This window comes from Oikopleura dioica, chromosome 1 (genome assembly GCF_907165135.1).
Source record: "Oikopleura dioica chromosome 1, OKI2018_I68_1.0, whole genome shotgun sequence".
Lineage (NCBI taxonomy): Eukaryota > Metazoa > Chordata > Appendicularia > Copelata > Oikopleuridae > Oikopleura > Oikopleura dioica.
In genome coordinates this window covers 9,770,990-9,784,917 of record NC_137291.1, presented here as the reverse complement: position 1 = coordinate 9,784,917, position 13,928 = coordinate 9,770,990, and the positions used below count along the sequence as shown (strand labels likewise).

The 13,928-nt window shown below is 39.1% G+C and overlaps 4 protein-coding genes across 4 annotated transcripts; all 4 read left to right on the top strand.

The window, feature by feature from the left end:
* The first annotated feature begins 13 nt into the window (after nucleotides 1–13).
* Nucleotides 14–2,689, top strand: LOC145709118 (uncharacterized). The gene is made up of 6 exons (XM_081786804.1): nucleotides 14–376; nucleotides 423–488; nucleotides 533–675; nucleotides 1,778–1,949; nucleotides 2,344–2,516; nucleotides 2,562–2,689. The coding sequence occupies exons 1-4, from the start codon at nucleotides 121–123 to the stop codon at nucleotides 1,820–1,822; spliced, it is 510 nt and encodes a 169-aa protein (XP_081642930.1). The 5' UTR covers nucleotides 14–120; the 3' UTR covers nucleotides 1,823–1,949; nucleotides 2,344–2,516; nucleotides 2,562–2,689.
* On the top strand, nucleotides 2,273–3,967 carry LOC145712043 (uncharacterized). Its single transcript, XM_081789730.1, has 9 exons — nucleotides 2,273–2,282; nucleotides 2,344–2,516; nucleotides 2,715–2,759; nucleotides 2,826–3,091; nucleotides 3,222–3,271; nucleotides 3,355–3,392; nucleotides 3,438–3,536; nucleotides 3,579–3,638; nucleotides 3,775–3,967. Exons 1-9 carry the CDS (start codon nucleotides 2,273–2,275, stop codon nucleotides 3,874–3,876), a joined length of 843 nt encoding a protein of 280 aa, XP_081645856.1. The 3' UTR covers nucleotides 3,877–3,967.
* Nucleotides 3,968–6,030: 2,063 nt separating this feature from the next.
* LOC145712042 (growth factor receptor-bound protein 2-like) lies at nucleotides 6,031–6,894 on the top strand. The gene has a single exon (XM_081789729.1). It carries the CDS (start codon nucleotides 6,031–6,033, stop codon nucleotides 6,892–6,894), a length of 864 nt encoding a protein of 287 aa, XP_081645855.1.
* Nucleotides 6,895–8,133: 1,239 nt separating this feature from the next.
* LOC145712041 (uncharacterized) lies at nucleotides 8,134–8,951 on the top strand. Its single transcript, XM_081789728.1, has 4 exons — nucleotides 8,134–8,254; nucleotides 8,313–8,358; nucleotides 8,648–8,722; nucleotides 8,834–8,951. Exons 1-4 carry the CDS (start codon nucleotides 8,185–8,187, stop codon nucleotides 8,949–8,951), a joined length of 309 nt encoding a protein of 102 aa, XP_081645854.1. The 5' UTR covers nucleotides 8,134–8,184.
* The last annotated feature ends 4,977 nt before the right edge of the window (nucleotides 8,952–13,928 follow it).

Sequence of the window (13,928 nt, the reverse complement as noted above, 5' to 3'; positions counted from 1 at the left end):
CTTGAAAAAGAATCGGAATATTTACACGTGACGTGTGGGGACGGAGAAGAAGAATACGTCGACATCAATGTCGGAGATATCATTCAAGATGATGCAAAAGGGCGTTTCAGATTCAAGATTATGAAGAAAATGTTCAAAAATACTCATCTTTGGGGCGCATTTGGACTCGACTCGCAGTTTTCCTTCAAAGAAGGAAGTACTTCTAACATAGCCACGGGTTTCTTATCTGATAGTACCAACACTTTTTTCATGAAAAAACTCGTCTTGAAAGATTTAAAATTCTCGCCTCATATTGTCAGCATTTACCTAGCCGCCATTCATCGACTGCCAGTTCGACTTACGTGGGTTGATACTTGCGCGCTCTTAGAAATTTGCGGTAATTTTTATCACTTCCAAATCAGGAAAATTTACTTGTCCGTTAGACTTTTGCGCATCAACAGCAGTTTGGTACGACTATGTTAAACCTGCTCTGCTTCGTTTAACTCATCGTAAGTTTCGATTTTTTTTGTTATTCTTACCAAGTTCTTTTTAGAAAATTTCACAAGAATCATGGACATGTTATTCCTCTATCAAACTTACCGAACGCGAGAGGTTGATGACGATAAAATCCCGATCAATTCGAGAAACATTTACGATCGGACCTTTTATCATATTTTGCAAAGTTCAAATTTTAAGGAATGGCTAAAGCCTATCGCTTTTGGCGATAAGACAGCATATTCATTTGCATATACGCACATGGCCTTGTCCGATATATAAGATATCTTGTCCGAGTCTTCGATTTCAAATTATCTTTTTTATACTCGGATTCTGGTTATGAAGTCCGGCACTCACGTGACGAGATATTCACCTCGACATGATTTTATGGAGATATTTTCCCCAAATTGCTGTTTTCAATCACTGAAAAGCCTATAGATTTTATATATTATAGAATTTAAGGATATAGCCTTTCAAATTGAACTTTCATAGCGCCCAAATGCGACGTCGGATCATTGTATTTCAAAATCAATTCTATCTAAAAATGTATGCAAAACTCGATTCTGGTACTTTTTTAAAAATTTTCATTTGAATTTTTCTCTGTAGAGCGTTTTGAAATCTTACGATCGCGATTTCTCGAAATTTTTACATTAAATCGGTCGAGTTTTTTTGATAGAAAGATAATCTAGACCCTTATCTACAAAATTGTGGGTTCGGTTTTCTCTAATTCCGACAAAAACCGATTTTAGAGCCATTTCCGTGAGGCTTCCTCGGCGCGTGAATAGTGTAAAAAGCGCTGCGCTGGGTGCTCAATCTCTCGACTCCTCTTTCCCGAGAGAAAATGCGCGTTTGAAAGAGCGCTTTGATTGGTTGGACCCAAAAAAGCGCGCATGGAAGAAAAACAGGAGCAAGAAAGAGGAAAACACTAGAATAGAAATTTGCCTGAGTTTGAAAAATTTTCAGCCACAATATTCTAGTTTAGCATTTTGCTAATGCAGTCATGGGTTTAGTTTTAGCGATTTAATGTAAAAATTTCGAGAAATCGCGATCGTAAGATTTCAAAACGTTCTACAGAGAGAATTTCAAATGAAAAATTTTAAAAAAGTACCACAATCGAGTTCTGCGTACATTTTTAGTTGGGATTTCTTTTGAAATAATATGATCTGACGTCGCATTTAGGCGCTATGAAAGTTCAATTTCATAGGCTATATCCTTAATGTAAAATTAGGTAATTAAATTAGATCAAGAAATCAAACCTTGTTATCTTGTTTTTTTTTATTTAACTATGACAAAGCCAAAAAAGTCGATTTTCAAGTTGAACAACCAAGATTATCAGGCATTTGGATGAGAGATGGATACAAGAATCTTGTAACAAGATTTTCCAAGATTAACAAGGCCATGTCCTAGTTTTCTCATCCGATAAAAGGGAACCCTGGAGCAGCATTACCGCCTTGTCCCGCGAAAAGATCACCTTGGTACGTAATCATGATTAATTGCCGTGCTCGTTAAAATACGTAAAATGCGGAAGTGGTCATTTATTCATGTGTGAATAAGAAGGTCAAAGACTTGATTCAAGCCTTCGGCAAAAAGTCTTTACTTATAGCTTCGCCAACAAAAGCATGTTCACGTAACGTGCCTGCTATTTTCTCAGCTAATATTCTCGTTCATTAATTTTTCCTTTATTATTTTGAACGAGCTTTTACATGTCTTTAAAATTAATTACTTTGTTAATAATCACTTGTTTTTCCTTATAATTTTACTGTTTAACAGTTCCTGATAGCCTATTAGTAATAGGAAAATGATTGAATGCTCTTTTTTAACTAATTTTGTAAAGCAAATATTTTTATATTCTTTAAAACTTGGATTTAGCGGCCGCTTGTGCGAATAGCAGCAAATGTTTCTACTACAGGACAAACTGGGACGTTCGTATTCTCATGGTCCGGATGTGGACTGAAAACAGGAACGCGCGAAGCGATCAAGACATCCAATCGGATTATATGGAGGTTTTCAGCAAGTTCAACGCACCTGCCGCGCTAAACCAGGTGAGAGAGCTTCGAAAATCGTCAAGATAATGAAGTAATCCGAAGCTGCTCTCGCCTTCTATTATGCGACAGGTTCTGACCAAGGGCATGTTGGTACAGCCGAACGAGAAGTATTGGGCTTTTGATATCAAAAGGAAAAGTTGACAAGATAGAAAATGTAGTCATGTGTGAAGATCCATTTTTAATAGCTATAATTAGGCGCTCATTCTTCAACTTTTATCAAGTTTTCCGCGGAGAATTAAGGTCTGGTTCCCGAGACTTAGACACATTTTCGTCTGTCGAATTATTCATTCGGAACTCCAAAAACAGGAATATAACATCAAACCTTATGGATCAGAACTTATAGAAGATGATGGAAAAAAGGTGTCAGAAAAAGATATCAAAGGCTACTTTAGCTATGAAGAGTACCGGCCTGAATCAGGCACTGACCCGGAGAGTGGCGAGTGGGGTGATACCGAAAATGCTGAGGACACGAAAAAATCGAGGGAGAGAGCAACACATGAAAGAAAAGTCAAAAGGAGACTGGGTGACAAGCGAAATGAGCTGAAACAAGCAATCGAGGATCATAAAAACGGGTACTTTCTTTTTAACATTTCCTAGCGTCCCTCTAATGGGTCATCTTTTTACTGCAAAAAGTGGCCAGCCAGTCGGTCGCCAAGACCGCGTGAATAAGTCTTATAATAAGTTACTAAATTAACCGATTAGTGTTGGAGGACGAAATGTGCCGCTGAATGATTCGGGAGGCAGCAATTATGCTTGGGGTTCAGCGTCCTTTCTAGTCACTTTTTAAATTTGATAGTCTCAGGATTGAGAATCAAGACTGAATCCCGCCCGCTAGATACGGTGCGACGGCCTTTAGTTGGAAAACTTCTCAAGGTAGGCTTTGACATTTGAACAGAAACTGCAGGCGAATTTTATTAGGTCAACAGGAAGGATAAGTACGTTGTTGTGCAGTGGATAACCCCAGGATGCGAGCTCTTATCGGATGTGGACTATGCTGGCCCTGGAATTCTTTACAACGTTAGTTTTTTTTCCTCGATGCTCGATAACATGTTTTCTTAGAGAAACGACAACTTCGACAGCAGAATCGACTGGGGCCCGAATTCAAATAAAATCGTAAAGGAAATGGCTTGAGATAACGACTCATAAACTTATTCTTCCGAATTTTATGCAGAAATTTTATTTCCGCCCGCCCTCCGGAAACGACAGTAGTCTAAAAACTAATTTGCAAAACTTGGAGTTCAAGCCGTTACGACAGTATTTGATAAAGAAGGATGCCTTCCACATCGAGCTTGCTGAAGATATCTTTCCATATGTCGACATATACAAGACTTACTTCAAAGACTTGAATGCCTCCTGAGCTCTTTCAGAAAAGCTGCCAGTTCGTATTACTGTATTATGAATGTTCCATCACAGTTCACTTAAATAATAAAAAAAGTATCTAGCCTCACAACATTCATATTTGACCTGGGCCATTCTTGTCTGAATCGGAGAAGGAGACGGCCGATTACGTAATCGTCTATGTTATTATACGGGCTTTAATAATTCAGTTATCGCATCTTATTTAATATTTATCTGGCTACGGATAGACTCATGAATTTTTCACGAAAAGGGAAGTCGCCCTTTATGACGAAACATGGCATCTACGGTTAAGCAAGTGCACGTATGAATCGTATTAGAGAATATGCATTATCAAGCCAGGACGTGAACCAGATGAACGTTACCAGAGGCTGTGGGAGGCCACGTCGGGGCGACGGCGATTCCGCCGGTTGGGAAAACCCTCTTCAACGTGGTTGCATCAACATCGCGATAAACAACGAGAGCGTCTTGATTCTTTTGCCCTCAAGACAGTCAACGGTGAAGACGGTGACGATAACTGCCGCCACGATAAGTTAACCGTCTTGCGTAACGCTTCAGCCCCACATACCAAACCTCAATTGTTATGTCGGAGAAGTTCTTGCTGTCTGTAAATATACACTTTTACTTCCGCTGATTCTGAATTCGAATGCTTAGGTCAATATTTAAATTCTTCTCAAATTTAACCGCCATTCAGCGAATAAAGTCCGCACTTTTTTAATGCCTTCTGTTTTTGGACCTTTGATCTTTGAAGCAATAAAAATGGACAATAACATGATCGATGGTCATTATTTTCTCAATCGAAAACAGAAAACATAAAAATATGATTCGGATTAAAGCCCCGAAAAAAATGACCATCACAAGGAGTCAAATGATTACTTCACTCAAGTGCTATAAATCCTAGACGGGAAGGGTCTGGACGTGTGAATTATAGTCCTGGCTTTTCATTTCTAAGGAAATCATTTTTTGTTCAAATTTGGAATCGTCTTCCGATTCCTTATTCAGAATTAGTTATTTTGCCCTGTTGACTACAGGTCGATTAATTTAATATTAATTCACGGCGAATCATTCTATCCAGCTGCCACCGGTGCGGAAAACTGCTATTGCACAATCTTTCAATACAAGAAAATTTATTCTCTTCCGGTGGAGAAAGAATATTGTCCATCGGACAAGATCATTAAATCCCGCAAACAAGTGCCCGTACAATATGATGATTGAGCATAGTTTGCTTCAATTCTGATAACTTCAAGTTGTTAAGTCCCAAAGAGAATAAATTCATGGATTCTCAAAACATTTTATTGGTAATAACTACCCAGCAAAGAAAAATAGGCATGATAACGATTGTTGTTATGCTTAGGCCTATACATGCTATTGGCATCATGTCTGACATTGATCTTGGGGGACTGTGAGCTACAGTAGACAAAAAAGTTCGAGTAAAGTTGAAAACAAAATAACTTAAAGAATGAGTGAAAATATTGGCATTCCGATAACACCGCGTAAACAAAAAAGAGGCGTGTTACAGAAGTGTACGTCTGACATGAGAAACTCTCCCCTGCTGGATGACATAAGAATCTAGCGATAATCACCGGTGTCACATCCTTCAATCTGCTTTATTTCGTTGTTTCTTTTCTACGCTAAGGAGTTAATACAGCTTTGCTAAAGTCTGACTAAAACTGTCTGTTGAATAAGTAAAATAAAAATAATTACGTAACGATAAATTTAAAATGATAAACATTCTTTTAAAGAAAAAAATTGGTAGAAATTGTGTTTAATATTACCTAAATTTATGTTTATCAAATTCATTTTATCAAAAAATCTTAATATGAAAATATTTTTTTTGTTATTCATAAACTTCCTCGTGAGTCAAGAGTCTTGGCATTAAATAATGAAGATTGCTGCAGAAAACGAGGGATGAGGCGAGGCTTCGTAACGATAATTTTTCTTTTGAAGGAGAATCTATAAGCTCAAGCGCTCTGGCGCTCCCATCGAATCCATAAAAGAAGGGCCTCGAGATCGCTTCACACCCAAAGTAAAAAAAATAGATAGAAAAAAAGACAACCGTTTTTTTCTCGTGTCATAAAAACTCTAAAAGTACCGAGAGACGATCAATTTCTTGCGGAAGAGTAAATAATTTATGCATCAGAGATATTGAAAGAAGATGGAAGTAACAACACTGCGAAATCACGATGGAGAGAGCGAAATGGTCCTTGCGGATTGCGATCCAACGAAACGGACCTATAGAGAATTGTCCTTCAAAGCTGGAGATACGCTCCGCGTCGTGGACTACTTTTACTCGAAGGACTGGGCGCTCGCGCTCGACAAATCCAACACCATTGGTTTGGTGCATCATTACTGGGTGGACATCGACCCGATTCCGTGGTTAATCCCAAATATCACCAGAACCAACGCTGAGTTTTATCTCAAAGACAAGAAAAGGGAGCGTGGATGTTTCGTGGTTCGGTGCTCGCAGAGCCACGAAGGATTCTCCCTCTCTATCAAACTGCGCAACAAAATCGGCCACATGCGCGTCCACTGGGACAAGAACAAGGGACACGTTCACATTTGGAAGAGAAAGTTCCGCACGATCACTGACCTCGTCGACTACTACCTCACCTATCCGATCTTTGGCGAAATGCGGCTTTTGATGCCGGACGCGCCGCAGATCGCAACCAGTCTGTACCCCTTTGAACCCACGGACGACAGCCAACTCTGCCTACAGGAACGCGAGACGATCCAGATTCTGGCCTTCATCGATCGCGATTGGTATTTGGCGATGAAAGACTTTCGAAAGTCGGGCGGAATCGGCACCGTCCCGCGAAAATATATCGAGTTTCCTCCACCCGAGGAGACTATTCACCCACGAAGACAGCTGTCCTCCAATCTAGAATATTTGAATCAGACCACGAGCGCTAGCAGTACGCAGAGCACCGCCAGCAGCAGCTACTCAGAGTACTCCAGCTCGGCCTCCAGCGACCTAATCAGCTTCGAATCGACGGAAAAGCTGAATACCGTCGTTTCATGATAGTAACCAGTAGCCGATTTGAACAAAAAACGACCCGTACTGTACACCGCAGACCTGCCCAGCTTCCAACTGTAGCCAACCAACACCACAACACCTTCAAAAAATAACCCGATTTCTGTATGTATTTTGGATTTAAAAAGTTCATTCGCTCAATCCTTCTTACCTAAACTAACTCCCTAGAAAATATAGACTGTAATTACCATTTTATTATGCTTTTCTTCATACCTCTTATTTAAACTGTTTCAGAAATCTTGTTAAATAAGCAACTGTACATTCGGTTTTTCAACAGACCTGTTTTATTATTATTTTTTGCAACAAAACATTAATAAATCTTAATATCGATCGTAAGGATCCAAATTAAAAAATAATCGTCGTCCGGTCTTTTTGTCTTGCGTCTGAAAAACATCAAATTCTCATGAGAAAATTTAGTCGGTTTTAACAAGCATTTGCATTTGGATTTAGGAGGCATTTGGCAAAGAAAAACTTAAAGTTTCCAAATTGCCAAATTGGCATTTTCCTTGACCTTGAAAGGCCTTCAAGGGACTTTGACTTTTTATTACCTCGGGATCACAAAATGTCCATAAAAGTGTCTCAATCTGACGAATAGCGGTTTTCATCAAAGAAGCGATATTTTATCCATTCTCCTCTTACAAAGTTATGGCGAGTTCTGAGATTTTTATTGACTCAAGAAGTTTGCTTTATGATCGATTAACAGTAACACTTGAGGGCATTCGTCAGTTGATCAAGGTCGTTTGACGTGGAATTTACTAATGAAAGAAATTGAAGAAAAAGCTAATATTTGACAAGGAATAATTGAATGGTAAGTGAAGTCAGGAGAAACAGACTTGCGTCAAATAAAATGCATTATCCAGATCTTGTGGAGGTTTTCATGAGACTTGGAAATAGGCAGAGCATGTTTAATGTTTGTCAAAATTGATTGAATAATCATAATTCATGTTTGTATCGATAGTTTGCTAGTTAAAAGCATTAAGAATAGATGTTCTATGGTAGCATCGTTTTCACATTGATTAGAATTGTCAGAATTATGCGTCCAATAACTTCGCTGCAGGTCATCATTTGATACAGTAAGAGAAAAAACGAACATAAATTCAAAAAAATGAGTTGTCCGTCCCGCCTGAGTGAGTTTCCATTATAACTTGAGCGCCGATAAAATGATATCATCTGCTTTGTTTTGGAATTTTCTCGGAGGTTTTCTAGAACGTCACTTCCACTTGTTGCTTTTTCTACTCTCCTTCCACAGATAAGTTCAGCGATCTTTTTGTGGAAAGGATGACTTCCAAGACGTTCAAGGAGATCTTTCCCCTCGACACCTCGGATGACACCGTCTCCGATCTTTCAGGTACCCTCTTTCCAGGTTTTCTTGATGACAAAAAGAACTGGTTTTATGACCCCTTTAGACCTCAAGGACGACTCGTGGATCAGCACTGATAACGAAGGAACGGGGTAGGAGACTCACAAAACATTATACGGAAATTCGCGACACTTTAGATCTCAAATATCGCTATAAATAACTTTTGAAACCCGCCCCATTTCCTCAGCCTCTAAATCACACGAAAAACTCGACCAGTTATTCAATAGTCGCCCCTTTTTCTGACTGTTCTTTTGATAAAGAGAATATTTTTTATTTTCAAATAGCTCGACGGTAGAGACTCTCGTTTTTCCGATTGTGTACCGCGGCGATATCATATTCCAAATTGTTGAATCATTTTTGTACCCTTTGAGAAGCTGGCAGACTTGTGCGCCGAACCTATACTTATCCTTACGATGCTACGCAAACACGTGCCAAACGCCGTCACGTGAGGTTCTGGTAAGACCTTTTTTAGGATCAAGTCGGTTAGGTAGAACTAGTGTTTTGGATAACAATTCGTTGGGGCCACCCAGGGGTTCGATTTCACTCTAATTGAGCTCTATTATTCAGGGACGAGGTCGAGCCCGAGGAGCAACCGCGGAAAGACACTCCGATCGGAAAGGATCGAATTCACTTACTTACTCAGGTGATACAGTCAGCAATAGCTCTTTCGGCGAGCCTGCTGTAATTCCTGCTGTCTAGCTTAATATTACATCAATTTCGATTGTAAAGAAAAGGTAATTCATCCGATTTAAAAAGCTTTTGTCGAGCTGGAGAAGCCTGAACTACTTCCGGATCTCTTGGCGAAAAAAGAAGCATTTCTTGGGACTCAGGTGATTTGAATGCTTTCAGATGATAATGGCCCAGATTTGCGACATTATTTGAAATGACTATGATCAGTTAACAGGAGAAAAGTCATGTCGACATCTGCGCGCAAGAAAGGATAAGATGAATTCATATTCTAATTTATTGTCAACTCACACGTGACTCTTTAGGAGCTGGAAGCTTTGGGAGACACTGCTTCAGGAAAGGATTCAAGAGGGTTTGAGCCAACCAAGCCATGAAATACTGTAGGGATTAGTTCTACAGTTGTAAGCTTTGCAGCTAGGGCGCTGACAAGTCCCCTAAAGCTCTTATTGATCGGAGTGAAATATACGCTGTCGTTTACTGTATTTATACAGCTGAGTTGTTCGAATGAAAACCCGCGGGTTTGTAACTGATCAACCAGATACGAATCCAACCTGCAGAGGTCGACATTTCCATCGATCTACCCTCCTCCGTGGTACGTTCTTTACCTATCCATTTCGCGCCATAGAGAGAGGACGTGAAAGCGAAGAAGAAATTACCAACTTGAAATATTTTTAGATCGACTCAGACGACGACCCGCTTGGGATGAATGATCAAACCAGCCCTTCGCAAGGAGATTCCAGCTTTTCTCAGCCCTCTCAGGAAGGTTTCTTCTTAGTTTAATTATCATGTGAAACCAACTTAACTGCCCAGTAGCTGTGGGATCTATTTAGCGATGACCTTCATTTAAACTTGATGAACTAGAGCGTTTCGTATCATATCAAAACGTTTCTATTCCGCTCTCATAAACTCCGCAGTAGGAGGGATGCTGAGATTGATCGTTTACCACATGATTTCTATTCATTTCTTCTCACGCAGCTCTTGCATAAAAAATGTCCCAAAATGACCATTCATTTGGATTAAGAAATATGTTGTTTTTAGCATTAAAAACTTCCGGGTTCAAAGCTCGAGTAAATAAGTGGGTTTGTATGTATAATCTCAAGAGAATCCTATTTTAGGGGCTTTCAACAACCTCGCAGCCGCTCTTTTCCCAGCCAACTGCTAGTCAAGTAAGTTCCATTTGCTTGTAAACAGTTCAATTTGGACCCGATCGGTTAAACAAGAACATATTTTCACGTATAACCGCGGAATTTTAATTACTCTTGACAGCAATAATCACCCCTTTTGATTAATTAGGTGCAGCATTTTATCACTTTCCCCAAATTTCCTGTTAAGGGAACTCAGTCGCTGCAGACAAGTACACCTCATCGTGAGATTCTAGCTTCACAAGTCAACACGAGAAAGCTCAAGTTCTCCTCATGCGAATCATCCCCAGGAATGGCTTTTCAATGTCGCACTGAGTGACACTTTTCGAGTCTTAGCGCACTCAGAAAAATATGACTAGAATTTGAGCAGTCAAGGTAGGTTAGTGTTCTTGTGATTCAGAATTTGTTGCTTTAAGTGTTCGTTTTGTTGATCGAAAAATCTGTGCAAATGTGCATCTGAAAAAAATTGAAAAGCTTGAATCAGGAACCGAGCCTCAGAGCCAGAGCCAAGATTCTTTTAGAGCTTCTGTCCTCAAAGAAATCACTTCGATCAAAAACCAGCTTCTCAAGCTCCAAGAATCCATCCTCACCCATCCTTTCCCAAAAGAATAACTCAGCTAACTTTCTTGTATTTTCATTTTTATTTTTCTATCTCCTGTATATTCAGTCTTTCTATTGCTCTATCTTTCTTTTTCTACCCTTTTTGTAATAAAACAAATATTTTTCTAAGCAGCGATAGTTGTTATGTCTCTCTAGTGAGTTTTTCCAGCTATGGGATGTTTACCGTTCTCTGCCGTTTCCGCTTGATTTCCGCCGCGATACTTTCCATAAATTACAATTGCAAAGAGCAAATACTTGTTTCCCGGGTAATTTTTTCAGATTTTATTTCTAATTAGAAAAAAATCGATTAATGGAGAATCGAGGCAAACACAAGTGGGAAAATTGACGCCACCCGTCGAATTTAAAGATCAGATTCGAGCACCATAAAACTACTGTCTCATGTTTAATCACGGTGAGAATCATGAGAACATTATATTTAACAAAAATGATCAGCGGTGGAGGTGAATGGCGACTGATCATTAGTCAAGTTTATTTAGTTAATAATCACAAAACGTAAGAGTATTCAGTCGACATAATCTTTTCCGTTGGTGGCGGTTTTCTTGGGAAAGAGAAAGTTTTTCAGACAAAGGCCGAAGTATATGCAGAGGTAGAGAATCACCACAGTTCCTGTTTGTTGAGATCAATCTCAATTCAAAGCTTAGACTAGGAGCTTATAATCTCACTCTTTCCTAACATGATGAAAAGGCCAAGGAAGGATGCAACAATCATATCTTCTTTTGACGGAAGAGGACACTCATAAACACATTTTTCTTGCCTAAAAATATTAAAAGCAATCTTTATAATTTGAAATTCTTGAATTTCTTACTCATCAAAAACACAGCAAGTATGTTTTGTTGTATTGTGGGATTTTTCCTTCTCCCAAAAATTCAACTCCTTTTGGATGATATTCGACACTGGCTGAAAGTCAAGGTTGAAAATTTCTTTAGTTCTTAATTAATAATTATGATCGATGTTTTGATATCTCCGCGTATGTTTCGGGAAGGAGACGTTAAGAGAATCGAGTTATCAAAAAATTAAACAAGATAATTTTATGTTCTGACTTTTTAAAAATGCCTAGTTGGAAACAGTGTTTGAAAAAATGGTGAGCGCGAGCGAGTGAGCGAGCGCTCATGCTCACTCACTCACGTTGATTTCGAGAACCTTTGCTCGCGCTCGCTCACTCACCATAAAATTCCAAGGTCCCTGCTTGCGCTCACTCGCGCTCGCTCACAGTTATTTTTAGTGAAGTCACCCTCATGACAAAATCATTTAATATTTATGAAATCTATCTTAAATTATCTTTTAATCTCGTAAGAATACACATCATTAACTTATGATAGTTAAAAGTCCTTCATATTTAAAAGTATTAGAATTTTTCAAGAAATCACTCAATGAAGACATAGTTGAAAAGCTGCGAGTGAGCGCGAGCGAGCGAGCGAGCGCTCACGCTTGCTCACTAATAGAAAAATCCTGGTATCTGCGCTCGCGCTCGCTCGCTCACGAAAAAATCAAAAGAGTCTGCTCGCGCTCGCTCACTCGTGTTAAAATTCTGAGGACCTCTTCTCGCGCTCACTCGCTCACGAGAGTTTTGACCATTATTTCAAACACTGGTTGGAAAGCAGGTGACGCCAATGTTTTTAAGATATGAATTGTATCCTAATTTTTAACCCTTGTCTCGATCCATTCCATCTAGCCTCGCGTTTCTTCTCTATCTCTTGTCTTGAGAGTTTCTGATCAGTTCCTCTTATATGCTGGGATGAATGCTTGTGTAGAAACGGTGCAGAAATTGCGTTGTGAAATGGTCCGAAGCAATTAGAGTTCTAACATGCCACTTTTCATCAACACAGCTCGACCTGAAAATCTGCTAGATGAAGGGGCAGATATCGACGAGAAAGATTAGGCAAAGATCTTGGACACTATTCCAAATATACAATAAATCGATGTTGTAATCGCTTTTTTGAAGTCTACAAAATCAGAAAATTGTATTCAATAAACAACCGAGATGACTTAACTGCAGAATTACTAACGAAATGGACAAGCTGTATTTTATATTTTATGAATAACCTTAATCTGGTGATCATGATCCCTTATTTTTCCATAAAAATTGTCATTGCAGCCACTATCGAGAGTATTTGATTTTTGCCTCTTTAATTTTTTTACAAGTAAAAAAGGAATGAGTTTCTGTCCCGAGACTTATTTTCCACAATGGATAAGGGCATCCTTGCATGCAGACTTCCCGGACAGAGTCGGAAGATTTCGGCAACTGAAAACAAATTGATTCACAAGGAGAAACAGGGTTAGTCGTTGTTGATTCCAGAACGAGTGTTTTCGAGAAAAGATGGCGGAGCACAAGCCGATCGTAAAATTGCTGCTTTTAGCAGCGCCTGAGAGTCGCTTCGTCTTCTTCTTTCGTAAATACAAGTGGTGTGGTTTTGAGCTCTTCGATTTTCGAAACTGGTTCTTGGGAGAGGAACTCTTCAGTCTCGTAACATTTCTTAATTGACAATGAATCATTGTGACAAGTTGAAGTCAGAAAAACTAAGGGTTTTCTCTTAAGAATGCATATTTCCTAAATATAGTCACAACTAAAGCTGCGAAATGATACCTACAATGATGATTATTATCCAAAAGAGGTACCCTTTTCTAAGAAACAAGATTTTCAGGCGCATAGTTGAAAATTGTCCGTTGTCATCAGAGTATTTATGGGTGCTCCGCTTCGCAAATACGACAGATATATTTCAACGGCTTCCAACTAATTATAATTTTGTGTCTTGCTAAGGCAAGATACTCCTTCCTTGACGATGGCATTCTCTTCCAGTGGAAACTCATTCTCATACTATGAGAATGAAGGATGTTTTTGACTAGATGTACAATAAAGGAAGAAACAGGTGACTTTCAGAAGAGATTGCAAATAATTTAAAAAAATTTTGAAATCATAGAAGACTCAGAGTCTGGTATGGGTCCAGTTTACGACATAGGGAACGAGTTCGATACTTCAAATCTGCATAATGCATTTCTTCTTTTGAAATAAATATAATTCGAGTTTCGACTGTTGCAAGAGCCGAGATAACGACTTGCAATTTTACGTAACTCAAGCCCAATTTAAAAGAGCCTTTCCGCCACTAACACGTCCGCGAAGCGTATAATTCGGATTCCTTGCCGATTCATTTGATCATGTCAATTGCATGCGTTCAGGCAGCTTAAACGCCATCTTTAGCTTTTAAAAAAATTCA

Coding starts and splice junctions, on each gene's coding strand:
- LOC145712041 (XM_081789728.1), top strand. CDS start 8,185: ATGACTTCCAAGACGTTCAAGGAGATCTTTCCCCTCGACACCTCGGAT. Junction 8,359..8,647: donor ACTGATAACGAAGGAACGGG/GTAGGAGACTCA, acceptor AGAAGCTGGCAG/ACTTGTGCGCCGAACCTATA. Junction 8,723..8,833: donor CGCCGTCACGTGAGGTTCTG/GTAAGACCTTTT, acceptor TCTATTATTCAG/GGACGAGGTCGAGCCCGAGG.
- LOC145709118 (XM_081786804.1), top strand. CDS start 121: ATGAAGAAAATGTTCAAAAATACTCATCTTTGGGGCGCATTTGGACTC. Junction 377..422: donor CGCGCTCTTAGAAATTTGCG/GTAATTTTTATC, acceptor CTTGTCCGTTAG/ACTTTTGCGCATCAACAGCA. Junction 676..1,777: donor TGCAAAGTTCAAATTTTAAG/GAATGGCTAAAG, acceptor AAGCCAAAAAAG/TCGATTTTCAAGTTGAACAA.
- LOC145712043 (XM_081789730.1), top strand. Junction 3,272..3,354: donor TTCGGGAGGCAGCAATTATG/CTTGGGGTTCAG, acceptor CCCGCCCGCTAG/ATACGGTGCGACGGCCTTTA. Junction 3,639..3,774: donor ATTCAAATAAAATCGTAAAG/GAAATGGCTTGA, acceptor CCGTTACGACAG/TATTTGATAAAGAAGGATGC.
- LOC145712042 (XM_081789729.1), top strand. CDS start 6,031: ATGGAAGTAACAACACTGCGAAATCACGATGGAGAGAGCGAAATGGTC.